This window comes from Buteo buteo, chromosome 9 (genome assembly GCF_964188355.1).
Source record: "Buteo buteo chromosome 9, bButBut1.hap1.1, whole genome shotgun sequence".
In the NCBI taxonomy this organism is placed as follows: Eukaryota; Metazoa; Chordata; class Aves; order Accipitriformes; family Accipitridae; genus Buteo; species Buteo buteo.
In genome coordinates, this window is record NC_134179.1 from 28806804 (window position 1) to 28831567 (window position 24764).

Genomic DNA, 24764 nt, shown 5'->3' on the forward strand with positions numbered 1-24764 from the left:
GCCCGGAGCGGAGGCGACGCAAGGAAGCCCGGCGGCGGCTCGGCTGTGCCCGGCGGGGTTACCGCGGCGGCGGCGCCGCTCCCGCCCACCGGCACCTGTTGCCCGACGGTTCGCGGGCGGCCCCGCCCGCCTCTCACCCCGCGGGGGCTGGGGGCGGCTGCGGGCTCCGGACCCAGGTCCCCCCTGCGTCCCGGGGGGAGAGGGGGTGGTGTCGAACGCGAGGCCGGTGGGGGTGCCCGGCGGCTGGGCGAGACTCGGCCCCACGCTCGGGGGGGGGAAGGGGGGCGGGGAGCGGCGGGTAATGGCCGTCGGCGTTGAATCACCGCGGCGGCCCCACCTGCGTACTTAACGGCCGCCGGGCGGCCGGCGCGGCACTCGTGGGGTGTGCTGCCGCCGTGGCCGGGAGCGGCTCCTTCCTCCTCCTCCTCCTCACAGGGCGCTCGGCTGAGGCGAGGCAGCCGCTGCATGAACGTTTCTCTTGGGAGCCGGAGAAGCACCCGCAGCCCTCAAAATGCCGAAGCCGGTAAGTGGGGCACGGGGGGAGGGAGGGAGGGAGGGAGACAGGCGCTCTGTGGGGCCGTACCGGCGCCGCCCGAGCCCGGGCGCCTGACGGGGCGGGCGCCTCCCGGTGCTGCGCCGTGGGCTTTTGCCGGGGGTCCTGCCGCCCCCGCGCTGCAAGGGCCGCGTCCAGGTCCCCGCCGCGCCCGTGGGCCGAGCGCTCCGCAGCGGGACGGGGCTTTGCCGCAGAAGTTCTGCGAGGAGGGAGGGAGCGGCGGGCACCCCCCGCTTCACGCAGGCGCCCCAGAACCAAATAAGCGGCTACTTCAAGCAGGAGGGAAAACGAGAGCGGCTCGCTTCAGACGTTGCGTGGGCCCTCCGGAGCGGCGCCGGAGCCGTGGCGGGCCGGCCGGCGGCCCCTCGGGTGGGCCGGAGGTGCGGGGGAAGGAGCCTCGGGAGCCGTGCTTGAGAGGCCAAGCGGTGGATTTCTCTGTCGGCTTGTTCTGGACACCACCACCTCCCCACCGCTGCCCACCCCCGGTATTCTAGTGGGTTTTTCGCTTGTTTTGTTTTAAAGTCTGGTACTGCCGTGCCGGTTAGAAACGATAATTCCCTGGAGGACCCAACTGCCTAATGCGAAGCTTTGAGCAGTCATTGGAGCAGACGCACTTTTGAACTCTGAAGAGCATAATCGGAACAGATTATTGTTGCTATCTATTTTCAACAGAGGCAATAGTTCTTAAAATGCAGTGTAGTGAAGGACTTATGTGTTAGCTACACCCTGTGAAATGGGAGTAAACAAGCTTATCTTTATGGTAATAAGCAATTGATGTTTTACCACCGTAACATTAAAGTTGTTTTACTTTTTTTTTTTTTTTAAAAGGAGTGCTTAGGTTAACTTACATTGCAGTTTCTGTAAACCTACTAAAAAAAAAAAAGTGCTCAATCCTTTTAAGAACTGCTAAATCTTCCATCTCCCTGGGTGTCTTTTATCAGTAGGAGGTGATATATTACTGCGTATGAAACTGTATACTGAAAGGACCCTTCCGCAACTGGGGGATCAAATACATAATTTACAAAGCATGGATATAAAAGGTTGTATGTGAATAATCTCTCATTGCCTTATTACCCATTTGCTAATTACAGAGTGCTTTCTTGAAATTTCCTAGTCAGAATAATCTGAAATCCTGCTTTAGGACTAAGTCGTACTGGAAGCCATGGATAGGTGTGGAAAAACTCTTTAATATCTTAAAAAAAACCCGACAACAAACAAACAAACAACAAAAAACTAGCTGTGTTCATCCTTTTACCTGGCACAGCTATGCTCATATTGCCTCATAGATGGTGATTTTTGTTTCTTGGCTGACTAGCCAGTGAATAACAAAAGTGGATGGTGTAAACCACCTTCCGCTGGGGAAGGACAGTTGTACTCTAATGATTTCTGAGACATGACCTACTGGCTGGGATTTATGGACAAGATCCCGTGTCAATAGTTTGTACAATATAAGCACCTTTTTTTTTTAATCTGCTGATCAGTAGGGCTAACTGCCACCTTACTGTAAACCAAAAAGAGGAATTTTGCAGAGGTTATTTTAATAAAACACACTGTTTCGTCTGACTGCGTCAGACTGTGACTGGATTTGGATCCTTCCCAAACCAGCTCATTTGGTCTTAATACAGATAAATAGGATTCCTCTCAGTTTGCAGGGAGAGAGGATGTAAAGCTGTTGCTCCAGAGGCAGAATGGTGCTGGGGATGAACGTGACAACAGCCTTTGGCATTCGTGAGGAATGATGGCATGAACCCTTGGGATGCACGGGGAAGCAGTTTTAGTTTCTGATGCGTATTTGACATGGGTACTAAATATTTATTACCTGCGCTTGTTTGCATGTGTCTTGTCTGCATGGCATAAGTAAATATATTGTTTGGCAGACTTCATGCTGTTGTGCATGAAGTTTGACACACTAGTCATCAGTTGTTTACAAGTAAAGGTTAAGATGACAGAAAGCAAAACTTTGGCAACACCCACCCACCCCCCGAACCACTAAGTTAAACCTTTATATGAAACTTCTGTTTTAACAAGAATTATGCGTGCATGCATGCACAAAGCTTACGGATCATGTTTGTAATTTATTCGTTCACAGTAAACAAACAGTAAGTCCATTAACACTAGAATGTTAGTGATTTTGTATTTTAATTGAGTACCAAAGTGAAGTGCTAGAAAGCCAACTGTTTTCCACATTCTGTGGTACCGTTTAATCACAATTAGTTGGATCTGATGCACGTTTACAGTGCTCAAAATAAATTTTAGTAACAGTCCAAAAAATAATTCTGATATATTTGTTAATATAGGCAAGTGTTAATTTATAATTTAACACAGACATTCTGCCATGTGTAACAGTTACAAAGTAACGAGATCGCTCTGAGGTAAGCTATAAATATATAACTTGTACCCAGTTCATAAGGGTTTATGGCTGGGAGTTCATCAACAGTTCAGCTACACAATTTCTACCTCGTCTGTACAGAGGTTCATTAGGCTTCACAGGTGGTGAATTATTCTGTAAGGAAATGCAAGACATGTCATCTTGTCCAAATCTTGCTGTGTTATCTGGAAACAAGTGAAATGCTAAATAAACTTATTTGTTCAGCCTTGCATCTTTTCATTACTGCAGTGTCTGTGTGCTCTCTGTGTTTTTCCTAAATGCATGTTACTAGTTTATTTCTGTTTGACTCATTGAATAGATGGTGTTTTAGCTGAATTGTATCCTTTTGCAAAACAAACCAATCTAATAAATTGTGGCTAGAACAGCATGGCTGCAGGCTAATGAACATTACTTACCGACAGAGAAGGAAACGTGATCTCTGGTCTAGAGACCTGTTAATTTGATCTGGCCTGTTACTTTATCGAAGGTGGGGCTTTTTTGTTGCCTCTTGGGGAAAAAACTTAAAGCTTCACAAGAAGTGAAGTCAGCTTTGCAGTGGAGCATTTGATATAGTGTCACATGAGCTTTTAATACTTGTGTGCATGTATATAAAACTGTAAAGAGACGACAGCAGTAAATCCAATCTAACAGCTTCTGGTGCTAAAGAGAAAATACAAGCGAATAATATCCAGAAGCACTATTTTTTTAATACCTTTACTAATGGCCTGTGGTCAGAAAGCTGAGTATACGAATGAAATCTGCTAATGTCTTGCTGTTGAGGGGGAGGTATTATTGATGCAGAGGGCCATCATATAAAAGGGATTGAAGGACTGGGTAATAAGGTCCCATTGCAATAGTTAAACTTGGAAGGGTGGGGAAAGAAGGTCCCTCACTATATAGGATAGAAGGATATGGGTTAATCAGTGGTAGTATGACCGTCTTGTCCATGTCATCTGCAATGCATAGGGTTTCTCTAATGGAAAGCATTAATAGAGGGTGCTAGTGAGAACTTTCCTTGAATATGTGTTGCACTTACCTGTGTCCAGGGGAGACAAATTCAAAGCAGAACCTAGAGAAGAGTTTTGGGATGACTAGAGGCAGAAAGGCACCTCACGATAAGAGTGCTTGGCTAGTTTAGCCTGGTAGAATTAAACAAGTTACCTCTTCCTTAACCTGTATAAAATGTAAGGGGTTTAAATTACAAAGAGGAGGAAGAACTGCTTTAAGCAGAACTTGTGGTTTAAGAGACTTTTAAATATTAGAGCAGTTGTTAAGATTAGAGCAGTTAAGTGGGGGGGGTGGGGTTGTGGGGGGGTGGGGGGTGGGTGTGTGTCCGTGTCCATCCCCCCCCCACGTTGGTCTTATTAGGAGACTGTTCCAAGACCTAACATCCCTTAAGATAATGTTTGACAAGGACACAATTTAATGCTGCTGCCTGTAAGGAGTGGGGAACTGGAACTGATGACTCAAAAGGTTTTTCCCAGCCCTGTGTTGTTAATAATGTGCTAGTGTATGCTAGGCATTAAGTGGTTAGACAAGTCCTCCATACCTGTTTGATGTTGAATATACGTGAATTCTGAAAAATGAACTTGAAGACAGCATGCAAGTCTTCTGCCAAACCTTTAGCTGCCTGTGAACAGATCGTGGCATTAAAAATTCAACAAGTTTATGATAAGCCAGCCCAAAGAGTTGTAAGCATAGTGACTGGAATTTATTCTAAATGCAAATAATTAATAATAATAATAATAAGTGTTCCCAGATCTTCCCAATTTATTTTTTGACTGTGTATCTTCTAACTACACATAGCAGTTTCATCTCTGAGTTCTTCACAGCAGATTGCTATAACTGGACTGAAATAAAAATATTTTTTCATATCCTTAAGTGCTTATGATTAATTAAAATACTCTTAGCTTATGGATAGCTATAGATTTAGTTGGGAATAAAATCTTACCCTTTCCTTATGAGCACCAGTTGCAGTACATCAGATGATGTGGTGTATGGTGTACTTGATACCAGGAGGTGTATACTCTGGTGCAAAATGGAAACGTAAGGAAGCTTCCATTTGCCAAACATGAGAACTCCCACTCATAGCTGCAAAAGGAAGGTAGAGGTTTCTATTAATAGTAAGTTTAGGGAGTAGTTCACAGATGACTAAAGTTCTAAGAGAATGAGCTCGCAATTGTGCCAAAAACCTGAATTACTTCATGAGCTGAGTAAGCATTTCTGAGAGCAGTTTGTTCTGGGATGTTAGCTGCTGCAGAGAAATCAAGGGTGTTAACAACGGTTGTGTTAGTCACTACTTAAAGAATTTCTTAGCCTAGTTAAAGGGCAGAGGCAGAGAGATAAGCCTTCCTGTTCTTCTCTCCCCCTCCGCCCACATGAATGTCTTCCTCTGTCCATGAAAAAAAGCTGCAGTGTGTCAGGACTTTTAGAGAATAAGACTTACTGATGACCACTGAAGATTCCCGCATCACTGTCATTCTTGTTTGGCACTCTGTGTCCAAAGAGCTTTATGCGCACTGTAAATCCCATAATCACTCAATTGACCTTGAAGGACGGCAGTGTTGCCCAAGATCACTGAACCACCCTGCATGCTGTGTTAAGTAATGTATTTTAGCTGTGTTGTGTGCTTGCTTTGAAGCCTGGTTTCAGCATTAGATAACATTTAGCCTGTGAGCTGAGAAGTACAGCTCTTTGCAGAAGCAACTGAAGTCTCTGGCTTTTACTGAGCAGTGTATGGGATCCTTTCTCCTAGGAAAGGGAGAAAACTTGCTATTTGAGGCTGGAAACAAGGCGTAGCGCAGTGTAACAGCTAACCATATTGCCTCCATGTTGCTCCTCTGTTCAGATCCAGATTTTGTTTCTCTTTCTAATTCCTACTTTGTAGTGGGGAAAAATCACCTGCCTTCTCTGCATCTGCTGTCATCTTTGAGAGAGCATGAGTAGCAACCATGTGCTCAGCTGGGACTGATAAGCACCTGATATTATCAGCTGTCAATTAAAATAAAAATCCTGAGTCTAAGAATTAAAATGCAGAACTCTCATCTTCTAATTGAGTCAGCAAGAGAAACTGTTGCTTGATGACCAAGGACTTGTATTTGGCTAGCTATTGTGTAGGCTCAATGGAAGAGGTGCTGGCACCCCTACACAAGGTCTGTAACCTTCTGCTAGCTTTGAGAAGGGAGTATGGAATTGCCCTGTTTGAGAGAGGGTTATTGTGCACTTGCTTCTCCCTCCCACTTTCATGAGCAAGTGCACTAGCTATTTAGTAAAACTTAGAGGCATCACTATCGCCATCTCTTCCTCTCTTGATTTTGCATGCAAATGTCCATGTTTGCTGTGGTTGTTTTAACCTCAGTGTGGAACATGTGTGAGAAAGGCTCCTCTGGGGATGTGAGTGGGTGGACATCCAGTTGATGAGACTTGAGCAGGCTTATGAAATGGGTCTAGAGCTGCTCAGTTCTGCTAAGAGATCACCATTCTGCAGATGCATAGAGCAGATCTGTGAGCTGTCTGCTACCTGAAGAAGTAGAGATTAAAGAATCTCACATTTGTATTGGGGTGCCTGAATTTATCCTGTGTAGCCTAGCAGAGGACTTCAAAGTCTTTACTGTAGGATCTGGGCTTCAGAGTTCTTTGTGGGAGATAAAGTTATTCTTTAACATCTAGCTGAATACACTTTAATTGTGAAAGCTTAGTTTGCTTAACTTTTTGTTTTTGTAGAGATAAGTGATTATAGAAAGTTCCTGGTACACAAAGTATGTGGGGTGGATTTGCATAATTGATACTCTGATACTCGGTTGTCATGACCCGGGCTGGACAGACAAGGGAGAGGTCATGGTTTAAAAACTGATACAGCTGTGCAGGCAAACTTTTGAAAGTTACCCTTTCTGCCTCCACAGTGTTCTGTGTACACTTTGGGAATCACTGGTGCATGTTTGCTTGCCATCACACTTCTGTAGTGAAGGGCCTGTGAAGAGTTTCATCTTGGAAGCCCTCAAGCTGTTTTAGGGGTCAGGAAGGGGTATTTTGCCAATCCTTCCAACCACTTTTCCTGTAGAATCTATAACTTCACAAGAGCAATCTCTTTGTGCTTAGGTGACATTCCAGGACTTGCGATGACCTGCCTTTATCTGGGAGCAAATAGTACCTGTTGCATACTGTTTGAAGTACCTTGTTGGGAAGTGTAAGCATAGTAGTGTATTGGACGTAGATCAGGTTATCAAGCTATCAGAGGTGATCACATCACCTAATCCCACTCATAAATTTCACAAATGCCATGTGGTACGTTCCACCAAAGTCCATGAGGTAAAATGAAAGAGGCTGATTATAGAACAAGTAAAACAGAAGGGTGGCGTATCGAATCAGTAAATCCCTCTTCAACAAATGGATTCGTATCTAGAATGCCGAATGACCATACATCATTACTGGGCCTTGCGTGCGTGACTTGTTACACTGCTATTTCTCCTTAAGCAAATGGAGTTCATCTTCATTCTGCACTTTGACGTCTATAAGAACATGGCTGGCCTTGCTATGTCAGGCAGAAAGCCCCTGTAGCCTAATAGTATACCTCTGATGTTGGCCAAAAGCTGATGCCTGAGGAAGAGTATTTCAAAGATATGCATCATTGCTTTCCTCTGAGCTACTGAGGTATTGGAGGCTGAAAGTTCCTATATAATGAGTTACTAAAGGTATTTCTCTGAACTTGTCCAGTCTCCCCTTGAAACCGTGTGAACTCCAGCATCCACAGTATGCTTTAACAAAGGCTGTCCTAGATAACCTTCACATTGTTTGGAAAGTTATCTACAAAACTCCTTGCTACAGCACTACTTGAAAAAAATTTTTCTTGTTTAGAGTGTTGATGCCTGGTAGTTATTCTATTGGTAGAGCAATGAACATGTGATCCTTGTCCACCCTGTTCATGTAACTCATGAATTTACATGCTCTTACGTCCTAGCCTCAGTTAATTTTCTTCCAAACTGAGAAGCCTTAACTAGTTTAGTTGATCCTTGCCTGGAAATTATTCCATGCCTTTGAACATGCTTGAGCTTCTTCCAGTTCAGATCTGATGAAAATACTGCTTTGCATCCTGTAATGTCTCCCTCTGGAAAGAGTACAGTCGTTAAGAACATTTCTCCAATAGTTGGTTCTTGGTCCCCTTAAACCTGCCAGGCATAATCCTGTGAGAGAGTAAGTCACAGGCTCTCCTTGTGTTCACACAGCCCGCCTTGCTCCAATATAATGTGCCTCTCTTCCACCTTAGAAGAACAATCATTGTACCTTGTGCCAGTACTGTTCATACAGGGTCTACTGAAAGTGTTGAGAGCTGTGTGCTGACAGGCTGTGTTCTTGCCTGGTCTCCAGGTGAGTATCTGTCAGACTTTGGACTCTTTGGAATGGCTCTGGGTTTTCCATGCACATTGCTCTCTGGAATTTATGCCTCTGCATAAGCATTGGAATAAAAGGCACCAGTGTTGGTGCTCAGATTCAGGGGAAGCTCTGAGGCTGTTATAGCTTTTATTTAGATTATTCATGCCTTCAGACCGTGCCACTGTTTGTTGTGACTTGGTACTGTGGAGTTCAGCTTTTGCATAGATTGTTGTGTGCCTGTCGTTTCCAAATGAAAAAGCCAAGCAGAAATATGAAATGGTGTTTGTGTTCTGGATCAAGCCTAGAAGACACTTGGTTATTTTTTATTTTCCCTTTCAGGGATTGCAGAAGGATCATATAACTTTATGTAGCTGACTCGCATAAATACTGGTGATGTTAAATTGTTTAAAAGACTCTGAAATGATAATAAAGCTTCAGATCTTAAACCTCTAGATTATCTGCACTTGGCCCTATGCTGACATTTCTGATGAAAGACCACAAAAGATGACGTGATTCGTTCTGGACTCTGAGTGACTTCTTCAGATAAACCTTATTTGAGGATTGGTGGTGGGGCTTTCTTTAAACTTCACGTGTAAAATCTTAGTCTTGCAGCTTCGTTGTGTTTAATTAGATGCAACAGCTGTCACGATAAAACAGTCTGTGTATGAAGAAGTTTGAATCAGTGGCCTGTAGCTTCCCTCTGTATTTATTCCTGTAGGTACAAAGGACCTATTGTTGCTGCAGTCTGTGCTCCTAAATCCATCCTAACATCTGTTGAGGGCAAATGGCTCATCCAAGCAGTGGTGCTGTGCTAAGCCTTGTGTCCCTGGCTCTGTGTTCCTTCTTTAACGAACAGACTGCTGCTTGTGCACAGATATTCCAACAATGCTAATAGAGTATTATACAGTGTCAGAAAGTCTTTAAAGTGAATGTTAATGTATTTCAACAGAACACCATAAACTCTCCTGCTGCTTGCTAATGTTGTCTGTGTTCAAGTAAACCATTCCTACATCCCTCACAGAAAGTGGGAGCAAGTATTTTGCATGAAAAACATCTGGGCTCCCCACGTGTACGGGGCTTAGTTTAAGGGCAATATCCTGGGGCCTTTCAGGCTTAAATGGCATTGCTTTATGCTAGATCATAGAGCTGTCCCTAGGTAATTTTACATTTTTTAAAAAATTGAATTTTAAAATTCTAAGGCGGCCTCAATTTTTCAACTTCTTCCTAAGGCGAGACAGAACAATGTAGTTTGCTTGTTAGGAAAGAGTTGGGGGAAACTTTGGTGGGTGGAGAAAGATTTTTCTCTGGGAAGAGTACTTACTTGGTTTTACTGTTTCACTGAGCATCTAATGTTAACTGTACAGAGCTGACCAGAGGTGGAGAATGCTGGAAGTCTGGCTGAGGCCTAGGCATTTGGGAATCAGGGCTGTCAGAAAAGCAGTGTCATGTGTGCTTGCCATACCTGCATGAAATCTTCATGATCATCTGGCGTGCAGAGTGTTATTGCTTGGCCTAAGATAAAGAACTGAATTACAGCCATGACTGCTTCTCAGCTTTTCACACAGATGCCTGCTATGGAGTTGTTATATGCTGACAGAACATACATAAGGCTTTGGTTAAGGAAACTGAGATAGGCGTGTAATTTACTATGGCATCTTCTGCATATCTAAACTAAAAAAGTTTGAATTTACATTCTAGGATTATCTTCATGTTTAATTATAAAGAAGGTTTCATGGTATCTCACAAAGAAGAGTCAAGTGACGTGGCTGCAAAACCAAACTCAATGGGTTGGCTTTCTTGTGATCTGTTTGTGTATGCTGGCAGGGAGGGGGAAGTTTATTCTGAAAATTCAACCTGCTTTGCTAAAACTGGAATTTCTGGATGACTCCCCAGATCTGAGTATTCAAGGTTTTCCTGCCCACATAAGTTTCCCCCCGCTCCGCTTCATCCAAAAGAGTCTGGCTTTAAGATTTCACTTCAAAATTATTCTTGGCTTTACCTCAGAGCACTTTTTCTCTCTTCACAAAAACTTCCATGTAAGTTGTTATAAGGCTTTTTCACCTTACATGACAGCAGCAAATACCTGGGCTCCTATTGCCTTGAGTAAACTTAAGAAATTTCAGTTAAGTATAGCTGATATAGTTATTGCTCCTTAAATGCTGAGGATTACTACCAAAAAAAATACAGTTGTACAAGCTGTTGCATTAAAGTTGACTAGTATTTAAGGCTAACAACCATGCTGAACAATTTTAAGGTAACTGCTAGCTTCTGGATTATATATATACAACTGTATTTACCCTCAGTGGTATTTCCTCCTCTTCTGGGAAAGGTGAGCAAGGTTTTAAGGAACGAAGACCACCCTGCTCAACTCTAGTTTTACCTGTTGCAAATGCAGCAGTACCCAACTCTGCTTCACAGACTTGGAGGAATTCCAGTGGAATGTGACTTAATGTTCCCATTTCTTTGCAATGAGGAAGCAATGTTTAACACAATGAAATTTGAAATGGAACATGTCCTTCGGTTCCCCGTCGGGTCTTTTTGATTTAACATGGTATGCTGAGAAACTGGGTCGGTTAAATGGGTGCAGTGAGCTTGCCTTGTCAGTCAAGTGGATGCCAATAAGGCTGTCCCCATTCATGGCTTGTTAACTGATGAGGCTGTTTTCTCTCTTGTCAGCAGACTGTGTGCTCAGCAGTGTGGAAGGGAACACTCAGGACTATTTTGCTGTGCTGCCACTGCCCTTTCTGAAATGCTAGGTGTTGGGCAGGTAGTGCAGAAAGGATTCTGGCGGGGGACGAGCATGTGGATCCTACTGAAAGGCTTTCTTCAGTGTTGTGCTGTACATCTCTTTCCCACTCTCATAGGAGTCAGATTCTCTTTCCCGTAGAAGAGAAATTGCAGGTTTGTTATTTGCCTTTGCCTTTTAGCTTCTTGGAGATCCTTTACATCATAAAAATGTAGCACTGGGGAAGACTTGAACCTATGTTGTCTGAAGGCTGCATGGAAGTGCTTATATAGTATCCCAGTATCTTACCACTCTAGCAATTATTGTTTCTTTTCCTGTTGCCCAGCCTGCAAAATTAGAGGGCTTTTTGGTGTTTTTCTCCTTGTGGGTTTAAAAGTTGCTGTCTGCTCTGTAAACACTTAATGTTTCAGGCAACTCACATTTGGAAGAGATGAGTGCCATGCTAACAAATCAAGTCCAGTTTGAAACACCCTCCCCATCCCCCCACCCCCAAACCCTGCAATCAACCCCAAAACACCTGACCTGCAGATTAGTGCAGACTTTCCTTGATTAACTTGCTCCCTTCCAAAAGAAGTGTTCAAATTTAGGTGACAGCATTCCAACTGGCAAGTCATCAGGCAAGCAGAGCAGAATAGTCACCTTCTGTAATGCTTCCAGTGACACTCAAGAATGTAATATTTCCTTCTATGCAACAGCATCACACCAGGAAATGTGGTGTTTTTTCTGGGGATTATAATAGACTATATCCTTGTCTACAGTACTGTTGTAGCCCATTGTTTGCAAGCCTGTAATTTGTTCATCTCTTCATGTGCCTCATGTCCATTCTCACCTCTCCAAGTGTAACACCTGTAACTTATTTCTCAGACCTATCAAGATCTTTGAATTCCAGCCCTGTCCTCCTAAAGAGTTTCTTTTTCGTTCTTGATTCGGTGCTGTCTGTGAACTTGTAAGTGCACTCTGTCTTCCAGGGACCGTGAGAATACTTAGCTGTGTTTTCTTACTCCTTCCACCCCACCACACTGTCATCCCACTTTCAAGACCCTGGCCTGCCATGCAGAGGTCAAAATGTGTCCCTACAGTAGTTCCAGCAAGATGAAGGTGCCGAGCCCAACTAAGAGGGAAGTTGTGTTTTGGCAGTCCTGCAGCAGCAAATAGAATTGATCATTTGCTTTGATATTCATGACATTGTCTCCTGCTTTTGACAGAAGCTATGGAGAATTTAGGTGCACAACTTGTCCTTTGGTTGTAATTTCACATGGCTCAGGTTTGTTGTATGCCTAGTCTATGTCATATGGGACCACATCAAATATGTTACTACATGAGGTTTGATCCCTCAGGCAGGGTATTCTGTGAGAGAAGAAACAGAACAGGCTCCAGGTGCTGTGTTCTTGACACATTGGTGTTCATAAGTACTAAAGAATAATATAATAAATAGAACTAATATCTCTCCAGTTGCTTGGGTTATTCGTGCTACTTACCTTCCCAGACTTGTCCTCTCCTTTCCACAGTCTCTGAACCATTAGCTGTTGACTTAAGTAACTTGAGGAGGACAGAAATGCAGACACTGAAGTGTTAGCAGGTCAGCTCTGAGCTCTGGAGCTTCTAGGATTTTTTTTCTCTAATCAAAGTTAAAAAAATTCCCAAAATAGTTTCCAGGAGCTGGGACTACAGTTACTCCATCAGTTAGCACAATATTTTTCTTTATTGTTGGGCCTGGAACTAACAAACACTAGTGCATGGAAGGTGGAAGAATAGAGAGCAGTTTCAGTGCCCTTCTGATGCTGCTACGTGAAATTGCTTTTCCTATTACCAGATACCTAATCACTACACATGTCTACAAACAGGTCTGGGTGCTAAGGTTGAAATGAGATTACTTCATCCATGTAGATGCATTGCAACTCAGGGCAAAAAGCTTGTCTGTTATTTATTACAAGTACAATAGTAGTTATTGCTTTTGTGGTGGAAGAGTAGACATGCAGAAGAGAGGATGCAAGTTTAATACTACTGCTTTCTTAATAGTATTCTTAATACCACTGCTTTTGCTTATTTGTTGTTAAGACTGTTATATTCCTTCAGCACAAGCATGTCCATGTGCTATACTGTCAGTTTGCATATGTGCAAGAAACGTTAACAGGCCTTCATGCTGTTTTTCACACTATGTGCTGTGTAGATACAGCACTTCAAAACCCCTTATCTCCTCTGTGCTATGCACTTGATCTGCTTACATGTAATAGCTCCTTCCCTGGGATTTCCAGACATCCAGTGACTGAAGAAAGAAGGCATGCCTGTCTAGGTTTCTCCACTATGATACTGGTAATTGCCACCACTTGGAAAGATACTTCACTAGCATTTGTACTCATAAACCTGCTATTTAAGAGACTCTGGTCTTTATCCCTCCTTGGAAAGAGGAAGAAAACATTCCTGAGCATTGTCTGAGGCATTTAGTGCTGCATAATGATAATGATATGCAACATGTTAAGTACTGGTTTGTCTTGTGTACGGGTAAGAGTTGGTATTTACTGCCCTTTATCTTAGGTATTCACTGGAAATAAATTGTATGGTATTTGAAATTACTTGCACAACTTCATGGTGTCACTGAACTATTTTATTATGCAAGTGAACTTAAGGGGTATTTATTTTCATGCATCAGGATGCAAAATATCCATGATGGCTTACTGTGTGAGAGTGCTGTGGATTTTTCTCCTGTTCTGCCGCCTTTTTCCCCTTCAGTGTAGGATGTTTTGTGGTGGAGCTGCAGTACCAGGAGGGGGATGGTTAACTTCAAAGATACCATGCTGCCTGCAACCAGAGACGGATTCTGCACCAACAGGCTGTAGATCAAGAGTCAGAGTTCAGAAAAAAACTTACCTGTGCATGCATAGTGTCCAACACACCTGGAAACTGGGCATTTATGCTAGGAAGAGATTGAAGAGGCAACGTCATCTTGGGTTCCCATCTAGGTCTTGGATCTTACACAGAGAAGATGTTGCCACTCAGCTGGTTGGCAATGTGTTGCCTCCTTAAGAGACACTGTTTTCTGAATGTTTTTCAAATGGCACTTTAATTTTCCAAGTTAGATACCGTATGGTGCGCGGTCTCTGAAAGGCTGCAGTGTCCCATAGATTGATCTACTGACTTAGCATTAGAAGAGATGTTGTCTTAACAAAAAACCAAAAGCAAGTAAGAACAAGTGCATGACTTGAGGGCATTGCTAAAGGAGGGAAGATCCCATTCTAAGTACTGTAACTTCTAGTACAAGAACTTTCCACAGCGTTATGATTATTTAAACTATATTCTGAAGTTCTCTCCAGTTTGATCTTTCATCTTACTTCCACTCTCTTGTCCCAGCTGGAAATGTAGGTAACGTGTTACAGTCCACCCTGAACAATCTGAGGTCATGGAATTCGTGTTCAGTCATTTGGTGTAGTAATTTCTTCTGTTTCTGTTGTCTTTTACGATTCATGGAGTTTTTTTCCATTTAACGGAAATGGCATTGCCTTTTCAAAAGCATGTTTTTTCCCCTCTGGATCAAATTGGTTAGGAATTTTATGCATCCTAAGATGGGGAAGAGGAAAACCTTGTAATGTTTTCATACACACGAGCAAACCTTCTAAGGTGCTATTTGTCGTTCATTTTAAGTATGTTACTCTTCAACATAAAAATATAACCTTGAAGTGTTATGGCATTGGCCTATTGAGAAGGAAGTTAAAACTTACTATCTAGGGTTTTTAGCATGCTATGTGCATTTAAACACCCTTATTTCATGTATAACAGCCATGTGCTCTTCTCCACTCTCCACTCACCTGTATTCTGAAACAATTAAGACCTACTTTCCTTTTGGTTATGCCTTCAATTTTGTCCTGGGGTACTGCCAGGATTTGGTAGGGATCTTACAAATGACCTGCCTTGCCTACACAGGATAAGCAGGACTTGTGAAAGTTGTCTTAACTGTGTCTTGCTCTTTTTGTTGCTGATAGAACTTAGTCTGAGTTACTCTGTTTTCCTCCCCAACAATATCTTGGCTTGGTTAGCACCTTGGGTTTTGATTTGATCGTCTTGGCACCATGGGGAGTTTCACGTGGTCTGAGCTGAATGCCAAACTGATCGCCTCTCAGCCCAACGGATGTCAAGGTTTCTTCAGATGGTCTAAATCAGGGTTTCAAGTGGGTTAAGCTCCACTTGCCTGCTTCACTACCAGCTTCTCTGTGGCTAAAAGCTTGCGTGGAGTGGTTGTAGGACATCTGTTTAGAACACTGTTAAAACCATTATGTTCTTCTTGAAATCAAGGCTAAGGTTTGGAGATGAGAAGCAAGAGGACTTAGTATGGCAGGAAGGAGACCCAAAGGATTTTCCCAGGCGGTCATCAACTCATTGAAGTGACAACTGCTTGAGGCCCTGTCTCTTCTTGCTCTGCCTGTCATGTGGCTAGCAGCTTGTCTGAGGGCACAGCAGGGACACCAGGGAATTCCTCTTTAGCCTGCTGGTTGTTCAGCCCTTTAAGAACAACGAAATTAACCTTTACCACATCTCCCAAGTGTCCTTGAAAGCTTGTTGGATAACCAAGTAGTCATGTTCCTACATGCTTATGGCTTTAAATGATTGAAATGGAAAGCAGATGACTTAAATTTTTGGTCTTAATACTAAAATAATTCTTAAAAGGTGTAGCAGGTAGATGGCTTTAGCACTAAATAGCTCACTATGTAGCTGATCCTTTAGGAAGGGGACTGTATCTGGAAGGGTCTTTTAGGGTTGGAGTAATACAGGGTATTCCCCTAGACTAGGGAGTTTACATTTTTTTACTAGCAAATAACCACTAAGGAGATAGAGTAAAAGACGAACGTACTGGTACCAGCTGGAATTCTGTGCTCAGCCAACAACCTGCAAGTTTTCTGGTAAGGAGTGGGAAGCAGAGCCTTTCAAGTTCTTTAGCTTGTAAAGGATACTTACTTTATACCCACTGAGGTGTTTTAGCCAGAAGTACAAATAACTTGCACAATACAAAACTGCGGATTACAAGCATATGTCTTCTTGAAGGGGGTAGAAAAGGATTAGAATATGATTAGGGATTTATTGTTGAGAGGGATTAAGCAACAAGAGCTTTTTAAGGTCACATTTTCCAATTGCAGCCTTGCTGTTGCTGAGAATTTGGTATCTGAACTTCCCCTCCCTTCCTACACTGGAAACACTGTTTGGGAAACCTTTGGTTCTTAAGGCACAGGAAGAAAGCCTTAAGCACACTTCCGTGCTCCATTATCGATCCCAAATGCTACAGATGGGAAAAGGAACTCTTAGAAAACCTTTCTTACTTGTTCTTTCTTGTTGCTTTTAGAGGAATTTTTTTTTTTTTTTTAAAATCCTAATTTAAAGGACACAGCTTGAAAATGACAGGACACCTAAGCAGTCATCTTCTCTGGTTCAGTTCTGGGGTCTCATGACTTGGGAACTGTCTTCAGTCATCTTTCTGTAGGAGGGTCCTCTGTCATCTGGGAGAGAGCAGGAGAAAGAAACAATATAAAGGCTAAAAGACACTTGAGGCCTTCATGTCTCACTAAAAAACAAATGCAAAATTTTCTATTATATTTGTCTGAAACTAGCTGAGGCAACTTGTTTTATTCACAGTTCTGTGTTAACCGTAACATTGTTTTACCTGACATTTATCCTAGAGCTTAAATATACATAATTAAGTGGCTGGAAACTGCTGCAGTGTCAAGGCTTTGTAGTGAGTGATTCTATTCCTCTTCTGGCCCTTCCTCTTGTTTTTTCCAAATGTGTGCCTCTGTGCTGGGCACCAGCTGTAGCAGGCTCTCCTGGTCTCTTAGCTCTGGATTTCAGTAATGTGACATTTATAAAATATGGGGAAATTGTCATGAAATCTTATCTGCCTGTAGCTTACCTGTTGTCTGGCCTTGCCTTGTGTCTACTTTCTCTTGTCTTTCCTTTAAGATACCAAGCTACAAATCTAACTTGTTAGTAGAACTATACTACGTGATCATCCCAGTTTGGGGGTTTTATATTTGTTTGGGCGTTGTTGGTTTTTTTGAGACATAGTATAATATTGCAAGCAATATAGTCTCCTGTAGTCAGAACAGTTGGAGATAATCCTTTCCTGATTTGCCATTTTGCAGGTCCTTATGCTATTCCCTGCAAGCTTAGTTGCTGCTTTTGCCTCTTGATTAAAAGCTAATAGACTTTTTCTAGTCATTAAACACTCTTGCCTTCTGCATACAATAGTAACCTCTGTCTTGCAGTCTGCTTCTGCCATTGCAGTAAATCTGGTTGTTTCTTCACTAACAGCAATAGCTTTGTGAACTCTTGCCCTGTAGTATCATTTAGTACCCATAACTGCTGGTTTATGTGCTGAGTAGATTTTTATGAGGGAAAGAATGAACATTTATCAGGTTAATGCCAATTGCTTCGTAAGAATAATCTGCAGCCTTTTGCCTTTAAAACCTCAGATTAATTCCAGCTCTAATATAAATGGAAGTTAAATTATAAGTCTTAAATTTAATTTAGTCATTAGGGCCTTTCGTAATCCAAGGGATGGCCTGCAGGCAGCTATGCTGTGCACTCACAGGAGCTCTTATTCCACGGGGGTTTAGGCCTGGAAATGGTCAACTCTGAAACGCCCTCTCATTTAGCCAGAAGCTCAGTCCAATCCTGTGCTGAGTAGGAAAACCTGCAGAGCAATCTGGATAAGACAGCAAAGTCAGTGCCCCAATTAAGTTTGCTTGTGTGATAACACAAATCTAATTGGGGCCTAAGTGTGTATATTATAGAGGTTACAGTAGTGCATTAAAGCGTGGAGACTGTACTGTACATGAAGTTCTGTGTTAACACTGAGAAATAGCTTTCAATACATCTTACATAATGCTTTTTGTTTTTCTCCTTAGATCAATGTTCGAGTTGTTACTATGGATGCAGAGCTGGAGTTTGCCATCCAGCCAAACACTACAGGCAAACAGCTGTTTGACCAGGTCAGTGAAGGGTTGGTATGGGCTCTTGTTGTTTAAGCTTGGAGTACATTTCAGATTATAGTGTTATCTTAAGACTGGATTCCAAACCTGCCTTTCTTTCTTCTCTCCACCTCCTAATCTGGTCTGAACTGAGATCTCTAAATTCCATCACAATAAAAGAAAAAAGCAAAAATCCTTGCAGGTATGCTATGTTCCAGTGAAACCTGTCTTCCTAGCAGTGTTGGGTGATGAAGTGTCATAAAGGATCTAAAATGTCTAGACAGCATAGGTAGTGTGTAAAAATGCACCTCTTTGAAATAGAGCTTAGCTCTTATTTCTTAAATTCTGAAGTTGAAATGTTGTCCCTGTGCATAAAGCTCTTCAGAATCAGGTCTTCAGGTGGCTGACGAAGGCATAGGGCATAGCTGCATATTCATTCAGAAGCTGGGTTGGAGGTAGCCACTTGCCACAAGTGTTCAAGCTTGCCAAACTACTGGAAAAACAGAAGAGTTTGTGATCTCCATGCAGCAACTATAGCAGCATGCCTTGTAAGAAGCCCCTGTGCAGCAGGGTGGAGCAGAGACTTGTCTAGCCTTCTTCTGGGGGTTCCCAGGGAACTGAAGGGCCTGAGTAGTCAAGATTCTCCTCCCTTACTGTTATTCTTCCTGCTACTGCATTAAAAATATACACAACTGTTTGGAGATAGACCTACAAAAGTCAGATAAAGACAACTAAAATAAACAAAGAGCACTTTGTAAAACTTTCTTATTCTTTTCTTAAGTTGCTTGCTCTTATAAAAGTCAAGCAAGGCCTAGATTTCAGCAGAAAAATGTAACTTGCTGTTCTGGAATTTAAAAAAAAAAGTTTGCTTTAGCTAGTCCTGCTGGAACCCTGAAAATGAAGAATTGATCTATGTAGACTTCAGTTACGCATACTGAGCTGTTTATCAAGTGTTACAGCAATTCCTCTGCACTTTTCCCCTTGTCCCCTTCTAGCCTTGATGGCAAAGGGTGGTTGAGCTTTAACTCAAGGAGGCAGAACTGGCTGAACAATGTCCATTCCTTCTAAGTTTTTTTGGTACAATTTCTCATTTCAGTGAGTTAGCTAGAACTTGCTAGGCCTTATGGCAACTGTGCAGTGAGAAGTACTTTTCCAAAACAACAAAAAAAACCCCAAACACCACAAAAAGACAAAGAAAACAGTGGGTTCTTGGAGGGAGTGAAAGGAGGAAGCCAAATTATAATCACTGCAGAACTTCACAGGACCAAAGAGAGTACTACAGATTGTGTTTAGCATTAAATCTAACTTTAATTCCTTTTGATTATTACTAATGTGGAATAAACTTCAAGTATTCATTGACTGGAAATTTGGTGAAGTGCATATGAAACCTGAATTTTTATGGAACCAGCATCTTGTGTTTGACCTTCCATTCACTGCTGATCACCCTTGCATTGGGGTACCTTCCTCCCTCAGCCCTTTCCATGTTAACCCAAAACAGAGAACTCTGGCTTCATCTTTGAGGGTACAAAAATCCAAATGACTAAAAGCCAGGTTTTTAAAAGCAATGCCTTAGATCAGACAATGTAAGTATGTCCTGTGTTCCTTAGGACAAGGTTTCAATAAGGACTTTTTTTTTTCCCATTTGTTCACTAATGTTTACATCTGTTAAGAGCCAGAGTCATCTCTCTGGCAGAAGAGAAGCTACTTTCTTGACCTCCAGCACAGAAGCACAAAATCCTGAGAACATGGAAGAAGGCAGGATGCTTCAGATCCAAGATACTTCTAGCTTGCTGTCTAGGTAGTTCTGGATTTCTGAAGACTGCTTGGACTTGCAGCACTTACTGCACTACTGGGATAGACTATCCACCTCATGAAGATTTGCTTCTTACATTCTATGGCTCAGGTTTAAAACCTGTGATTGGAAATTCTTACCCATAGTCCATACCTTGTTAGGGTGCACTTCTGCATATCAAGAGAAGTGTGGCTTCTAGCAAGGTAGAATTGTGCAGCACAAAACTGGGGAAGGTGAAGACCGTATGTTTAGCTGCGACTGTTCTGACATCTTTTCACTTCTGCTGTGCAAGCTTTCTACTAGACCCTTATCTCAGATGGAGTTTACACTCAGATAAAGCCTGTGGAGGCAACAGGTTTTCACAGGTATGGGGAGTGGCTCAACTTGAACTGCAAACTGTGGGCGGAAAAGGGCGTTGAAGAAGCAGGCTATTTTTGAAAACCACAGAATGATTTCTTGGCCTGGCTGTCAGTTAGCAAAACTACTCTGGCAGTGCCCTTGTGCTTTAGGCTTTTCTAGCATAAGTGTATCCTGCACATAAGGTGGATTATAGCTCCCTTTTATAGAAAGGGGAAAATAGTGGAAACCTGTGAATATTGAATTCAGCTCTGCTCAAGTGAGACCTGTGCAGAGTTTGCTCCACAATGGTCTGAGGTGTCCCAAGAACCAATGCAGTGGGCTCTGCAGCTGGCTGGAGTACCTCCCAGGCAGTTGTGTGCCATCCTGGCCACAAGGAAATGGAGGATTTCAAATTCAAATGGAGGAGAGTGTGCCACTGGCAGTTTCTGGGGGTCAATGCGTTTCTGGGTGGAATGGGCAGACTTAAGATTTGCTGCTTCATGCATTTGAGGAGGGCATGGCGGTGTCTCCCATCTTGAATGTAATGCCTTGGTTCTTAGTTCTTCCTTGTTTTGCTGTGGAGGAAGTTTATAAACAATTTCCCAGCATACAGTCTAAAACATTCATGTCTTTGTTCTTTGTATTGGAACTCAAATGGTCAAATTGTGAAGTTTAGCTTAATACTTTCTCCTTGCCTTTAGGTTTTGGGAAGAACTTGAGGGGTCATAGCTTCTGCAATATTTCTAACTTGATTTATAGAAAATGTGTACTTTTTCTGTTGTAAGAGTCATTCAGAGATGATGACCTGATAACTGCTTGATTTATGCAACTCTCTTATTTTAACAAAGTTGCAACACACTTTTGTGCAATAGGAAGTACCATGCTCAACATACCCCTGCTTTTCTGCTAGATTGAGTAAATCCCAGTTCTGACCCTTCTAAAAATACATCTATCTAGCTGTCAGAAAATTTGTCTGCTCTGTGGTGAAACAAGCCACTTTGGGGGTGGAGGGAAAAGGATTTTAGTCAAGTAACGGCTGAAGCATTTTCAGACCCCATATCTTTTAAAAGTTGTGGGGTTTGGGGTTTTTTGTTTGTTGGGTTGGTTTTTTTAACATAAACTCTGGTTAGTTATAAGTAGTTCCTTATGGCCCTGCTGAAGTAGTATATATAAACCATAGTCTGAATACAGCCCACAGTGTCTAGTTATGAAGCTATCTCATTTCCTCAACTAGTAGACACTGACCTCTTTATCCTTAAAAATTATATTTGCTTTGTGACATTTTTCATACTACTAAGCAATTTGCTTGGTCTGCTTATATCATTAAACTTTATAGATTTACCTGTTATTCAACAATGTCACACAAACAGTAATTCTCAGAGTGCTAATCAGAATGGTGCATTTTTCCTTACAACCCCAGGAAACTCTGGCTTCCAGGTACAGACTGCTGGCTTCTAGCTCATCAGTAAGAAAATTTAAGGGAAACTACAGCAAAAACTAATGAAGTATCCTAGAATCATTGTCTCTCTCAAGTCTGCTCTCCAGCTAGAGTGTCTTCAGCAATACTATAAATGGGAAGCGTGAAACAGATCCTTGGTTGAGATCTTAGACTTCTTGTAACACATGTAACTCCACCCTCTCAAGTCTTGTCACACTGTCCTGACTTGCAAAGTGGTTTTAAAAAGCTCTTGCCTTCCAACTCAGTTCGGCTCCCTGTGGCGATGCCTACATCACTTTTTGAGGGTCTACTCTGCAAATACATATCTGGATTACTTCATCGATGTTATGTAGTGAATCTTTCTAGATCTCGTCTCTGTCTAGAGCACAGCTTTACAGGTAGATGAGCTGGCAGCAAACTACTGGGCTCTAAGAACAAGCGGTCAAGAGTAGGAGGAGGTCAGGAACTTGTTAGGCTATCTCCTCCACTGAGGAAAAGGGACATGTCCAAACAGGACTATTTTTACTAGTAAGTGTGCCATCCTGTCAATGGATGGTGTTTCTGGATCTTTTGTCTGGTTAGTATTTACAATATCTGAAATGAAATTTATCCTAATGTTGGGCCATCAGTATATTTTGTCCTTCAAAACCAGCCTTTCTGTGAGTTAAAAGAAGAATGCCCTTGACTGAGAATACATGCAGCTTGTTTTAATTCTCAAAACCACACAGGGAGCTTACTGCAGCAGCTGTGTGAAGCATCCCTCAGTTGCTTCCTCCAGCCAAATAATCTTTGGTGACTGGCAGACAAGATCACTTGAGCCATTAGTACTGCTAACTAGTTGTAGTTAGTACTAACACCATTACAGACCATCTGACCATAAGCTTCGGAAAAGCTACAAGCTACAAGAAGTAACTCGTCTGCTTCACCAAGTATAGTTTTAAGAGGGGCCAGTAGATAGAAGCAAGCAGAAGCCCCACCTGCTGCCAGTGTACCAGTCTAGCAGTTGATGGCCTGTCACTTACCCTGTTTGTCTCTCCCGGTTTCCCCAGAATCATCTTGTCCTAGGAACTGGGTGGGACAAGTAGCTTAGCCTGTGCCATTGCTGTCATCTACTATGGCAGCTGTATATCTTTGTCTACAGGATGAAATTAAGAGATGCCAGATGAGTAGGTATAGGCTGTTGCCTGCACCCGCAGGTGATGCGGGACTTGCGAGGATACCTGGACCTCAAGTGAACTGTTACCTACAATAACTCTTTTTTTTTGACCTTTCTGTTGCAGGTGGTTAAAACCATAGGTTTGCGAGAAGTGTGGTACTTTGGTCTTCAGTATGTGGACAACAAAGGATTCCAGACTTGGCTGAAGCTTGATAAAAAGGTAACAGACTTCGGGCTAATTGCTGAACAAAGGTTAAAGCTTATGTGATTCCTGATGTGTTATTGGCTGCAACTTTATAAACCTTGTACCTGTTGTTGATTGTTCCCTAATTCTCATAACTCCACAATTATTTTTAGAGGGAACTTTGTAACCTCTATGGGAATGATTTGGGTGAGGTGTGGCATGGTAGAAGTTTGCCCTTTCTGTGTGAATTGTAGAAAGCTTTCTAGCATTGGTCGGATATACAGCAGTAACTTGATATTGTACTTTGGTGGGTAGAAGCAGTTCTTCTTGCTGTGACTGGAGGAACATCTTGGCTAGTGATGGTTTTAGTCTCTGCTTGTGCAGGATCAGTTGTTGCACTAATCAGAAAGATAGGTCACTTCAAGGCCGGGCAGTTGTAACAGAACAGTGATGCCTCTGATGTGCTCTTGTTTGTGGACTTGCAGTTCTTATGAAGGTATGAACTGTTTTTCTTGATGGGGCAATCAGACATACCTTTTTAATGTCAGGGGGCTGTTCTCCGTCAAACACATACCATACTGGATGGGTTTGCCATCTGATACAGCATGGTAAATCATTCTCCAGTGACCATGGCTTTGCAAACAGAATTTACTAGGTTAGTTGGAAAACATAATGTGTCTCCCCTGTGTTCTCATACCAGTAAGCAGCCAGAATTAAGGAATTCTACTAATGAGTTGCTAGTCACCTCTTAAGGCAAATCCCTCAAATCTTTTTCTTCTGTGTGAAATCAATTTATTCTGTTGTTTGCAACCTTGCTCAGTTGTTGTGTTACCTATGTCCTCAGGTTTCTGCTCAAGAAATCAGAAAGGAGAATCCCCTCCAGTTCAAATTCCGTGCCAAGTTCTTCCCAGAAGATGTGTCTGAAGAGCTGATCCAGGACATCACGCAGAAGCTCTTCTTCCTGCAGGTGAAGGAAGGGATCCTCAGCGATGAGATCTACTGTCCTCCTGAAACAGCAGTACTTCTTGGCTCCTATGCTGTGCAGGCCAAATTCGGAGATTACAACAAAGATGTGCACAAGCCTGGATACCTCAATTCAGAACGTCTGATCCCCCAAAGGTGAAGGAGTTGGTTGATGCAGTCTCCCATTTTTTTTGGTGTTTTTTTGCTGTAGTTTGTTTTTTTTTTTTTTAAAGTCAAGAATTTGCATTGCAGTTAAATACGAAGAGTTTCACTGAAAGCATGATTTATTTATTTCTTTAATTGAACTGTATGCATTCAGATTTTTTCCTTCTTTTAGTTCTGTCATATTAGTGTATGTTTTTGTGCTCTCTCCTTGGGTTAGTTAGGGAGAGGAAGTATACTTTGAATTCGGCTTTTCTTTCCTAAACATTGCTGCCATGCTGGTAACTGGCAGTATGAATGTCTTCTCTTTAAGAAGAAGAGAGCAGCATTCAGTCAAGAATGTTTCATCCTTGGAGAAGGTTGTGTTGTGTGTCCTTAATCCTAATGTACAGTCCTAAAAATCTTGTATCTGGAAAGCATGTCTTGAGGCTACATAGGCCATCCCCACACAGGATAAGTGTATGTTATCAGACAAATGCCTCTGTTTACACTTCCTGAAGTCCTGATGACACTCTGCAGCAGTGTCTAATTCCAGGAATGACACCAACTTTTGCTTTGCTTTAACCCTCTGATGTCTACAGCGTGTATGTGATTCTTTTGCAGTGCTCTGCTTACGCCTCTCATGTCCCTGATCGGTGACCAGAAAGGCTTTGCGGAGGGATTTTGTTCATTCAGAGCAGTTCAGCTCTGCTTCACAGAGTACATCTTTGGGCTGGGTAGGATCTTCCTCTTGGTTTCAG

The 24764-nt window shown here is 42.5% G+C and overlaps 1 protein-coding gene across 1 annotated transcript in view; it reads left to right on the forward strand.

The window, feature by feature from the left end:
• The first annotated feature begins 307 nt into the window (after positions 1-307).
• Positions 308-24764, forward strand: part of EZR (ezrin) — a 37201-nt gene continuing 12744 nt past the window's right edge. The window contains exons 1-4 of the mRNA XM_075035897.1: positions 308-523; positions 17928-18011; positions 22840-22935; positions 23744-24018. Of these exons, the coding sequence (XP_074891998.1) occupies positions 512-523; positions 17928-18011; positions 22840-22935; positions 23744-24018 (467 nt within the window). The 5' untranslated portion in view covers positions 308-511. The remainder of the gene's footprint in view (positions 524-17927; positions 18012-22839; positions 22936-23743; positions 24019-24764) is intronic.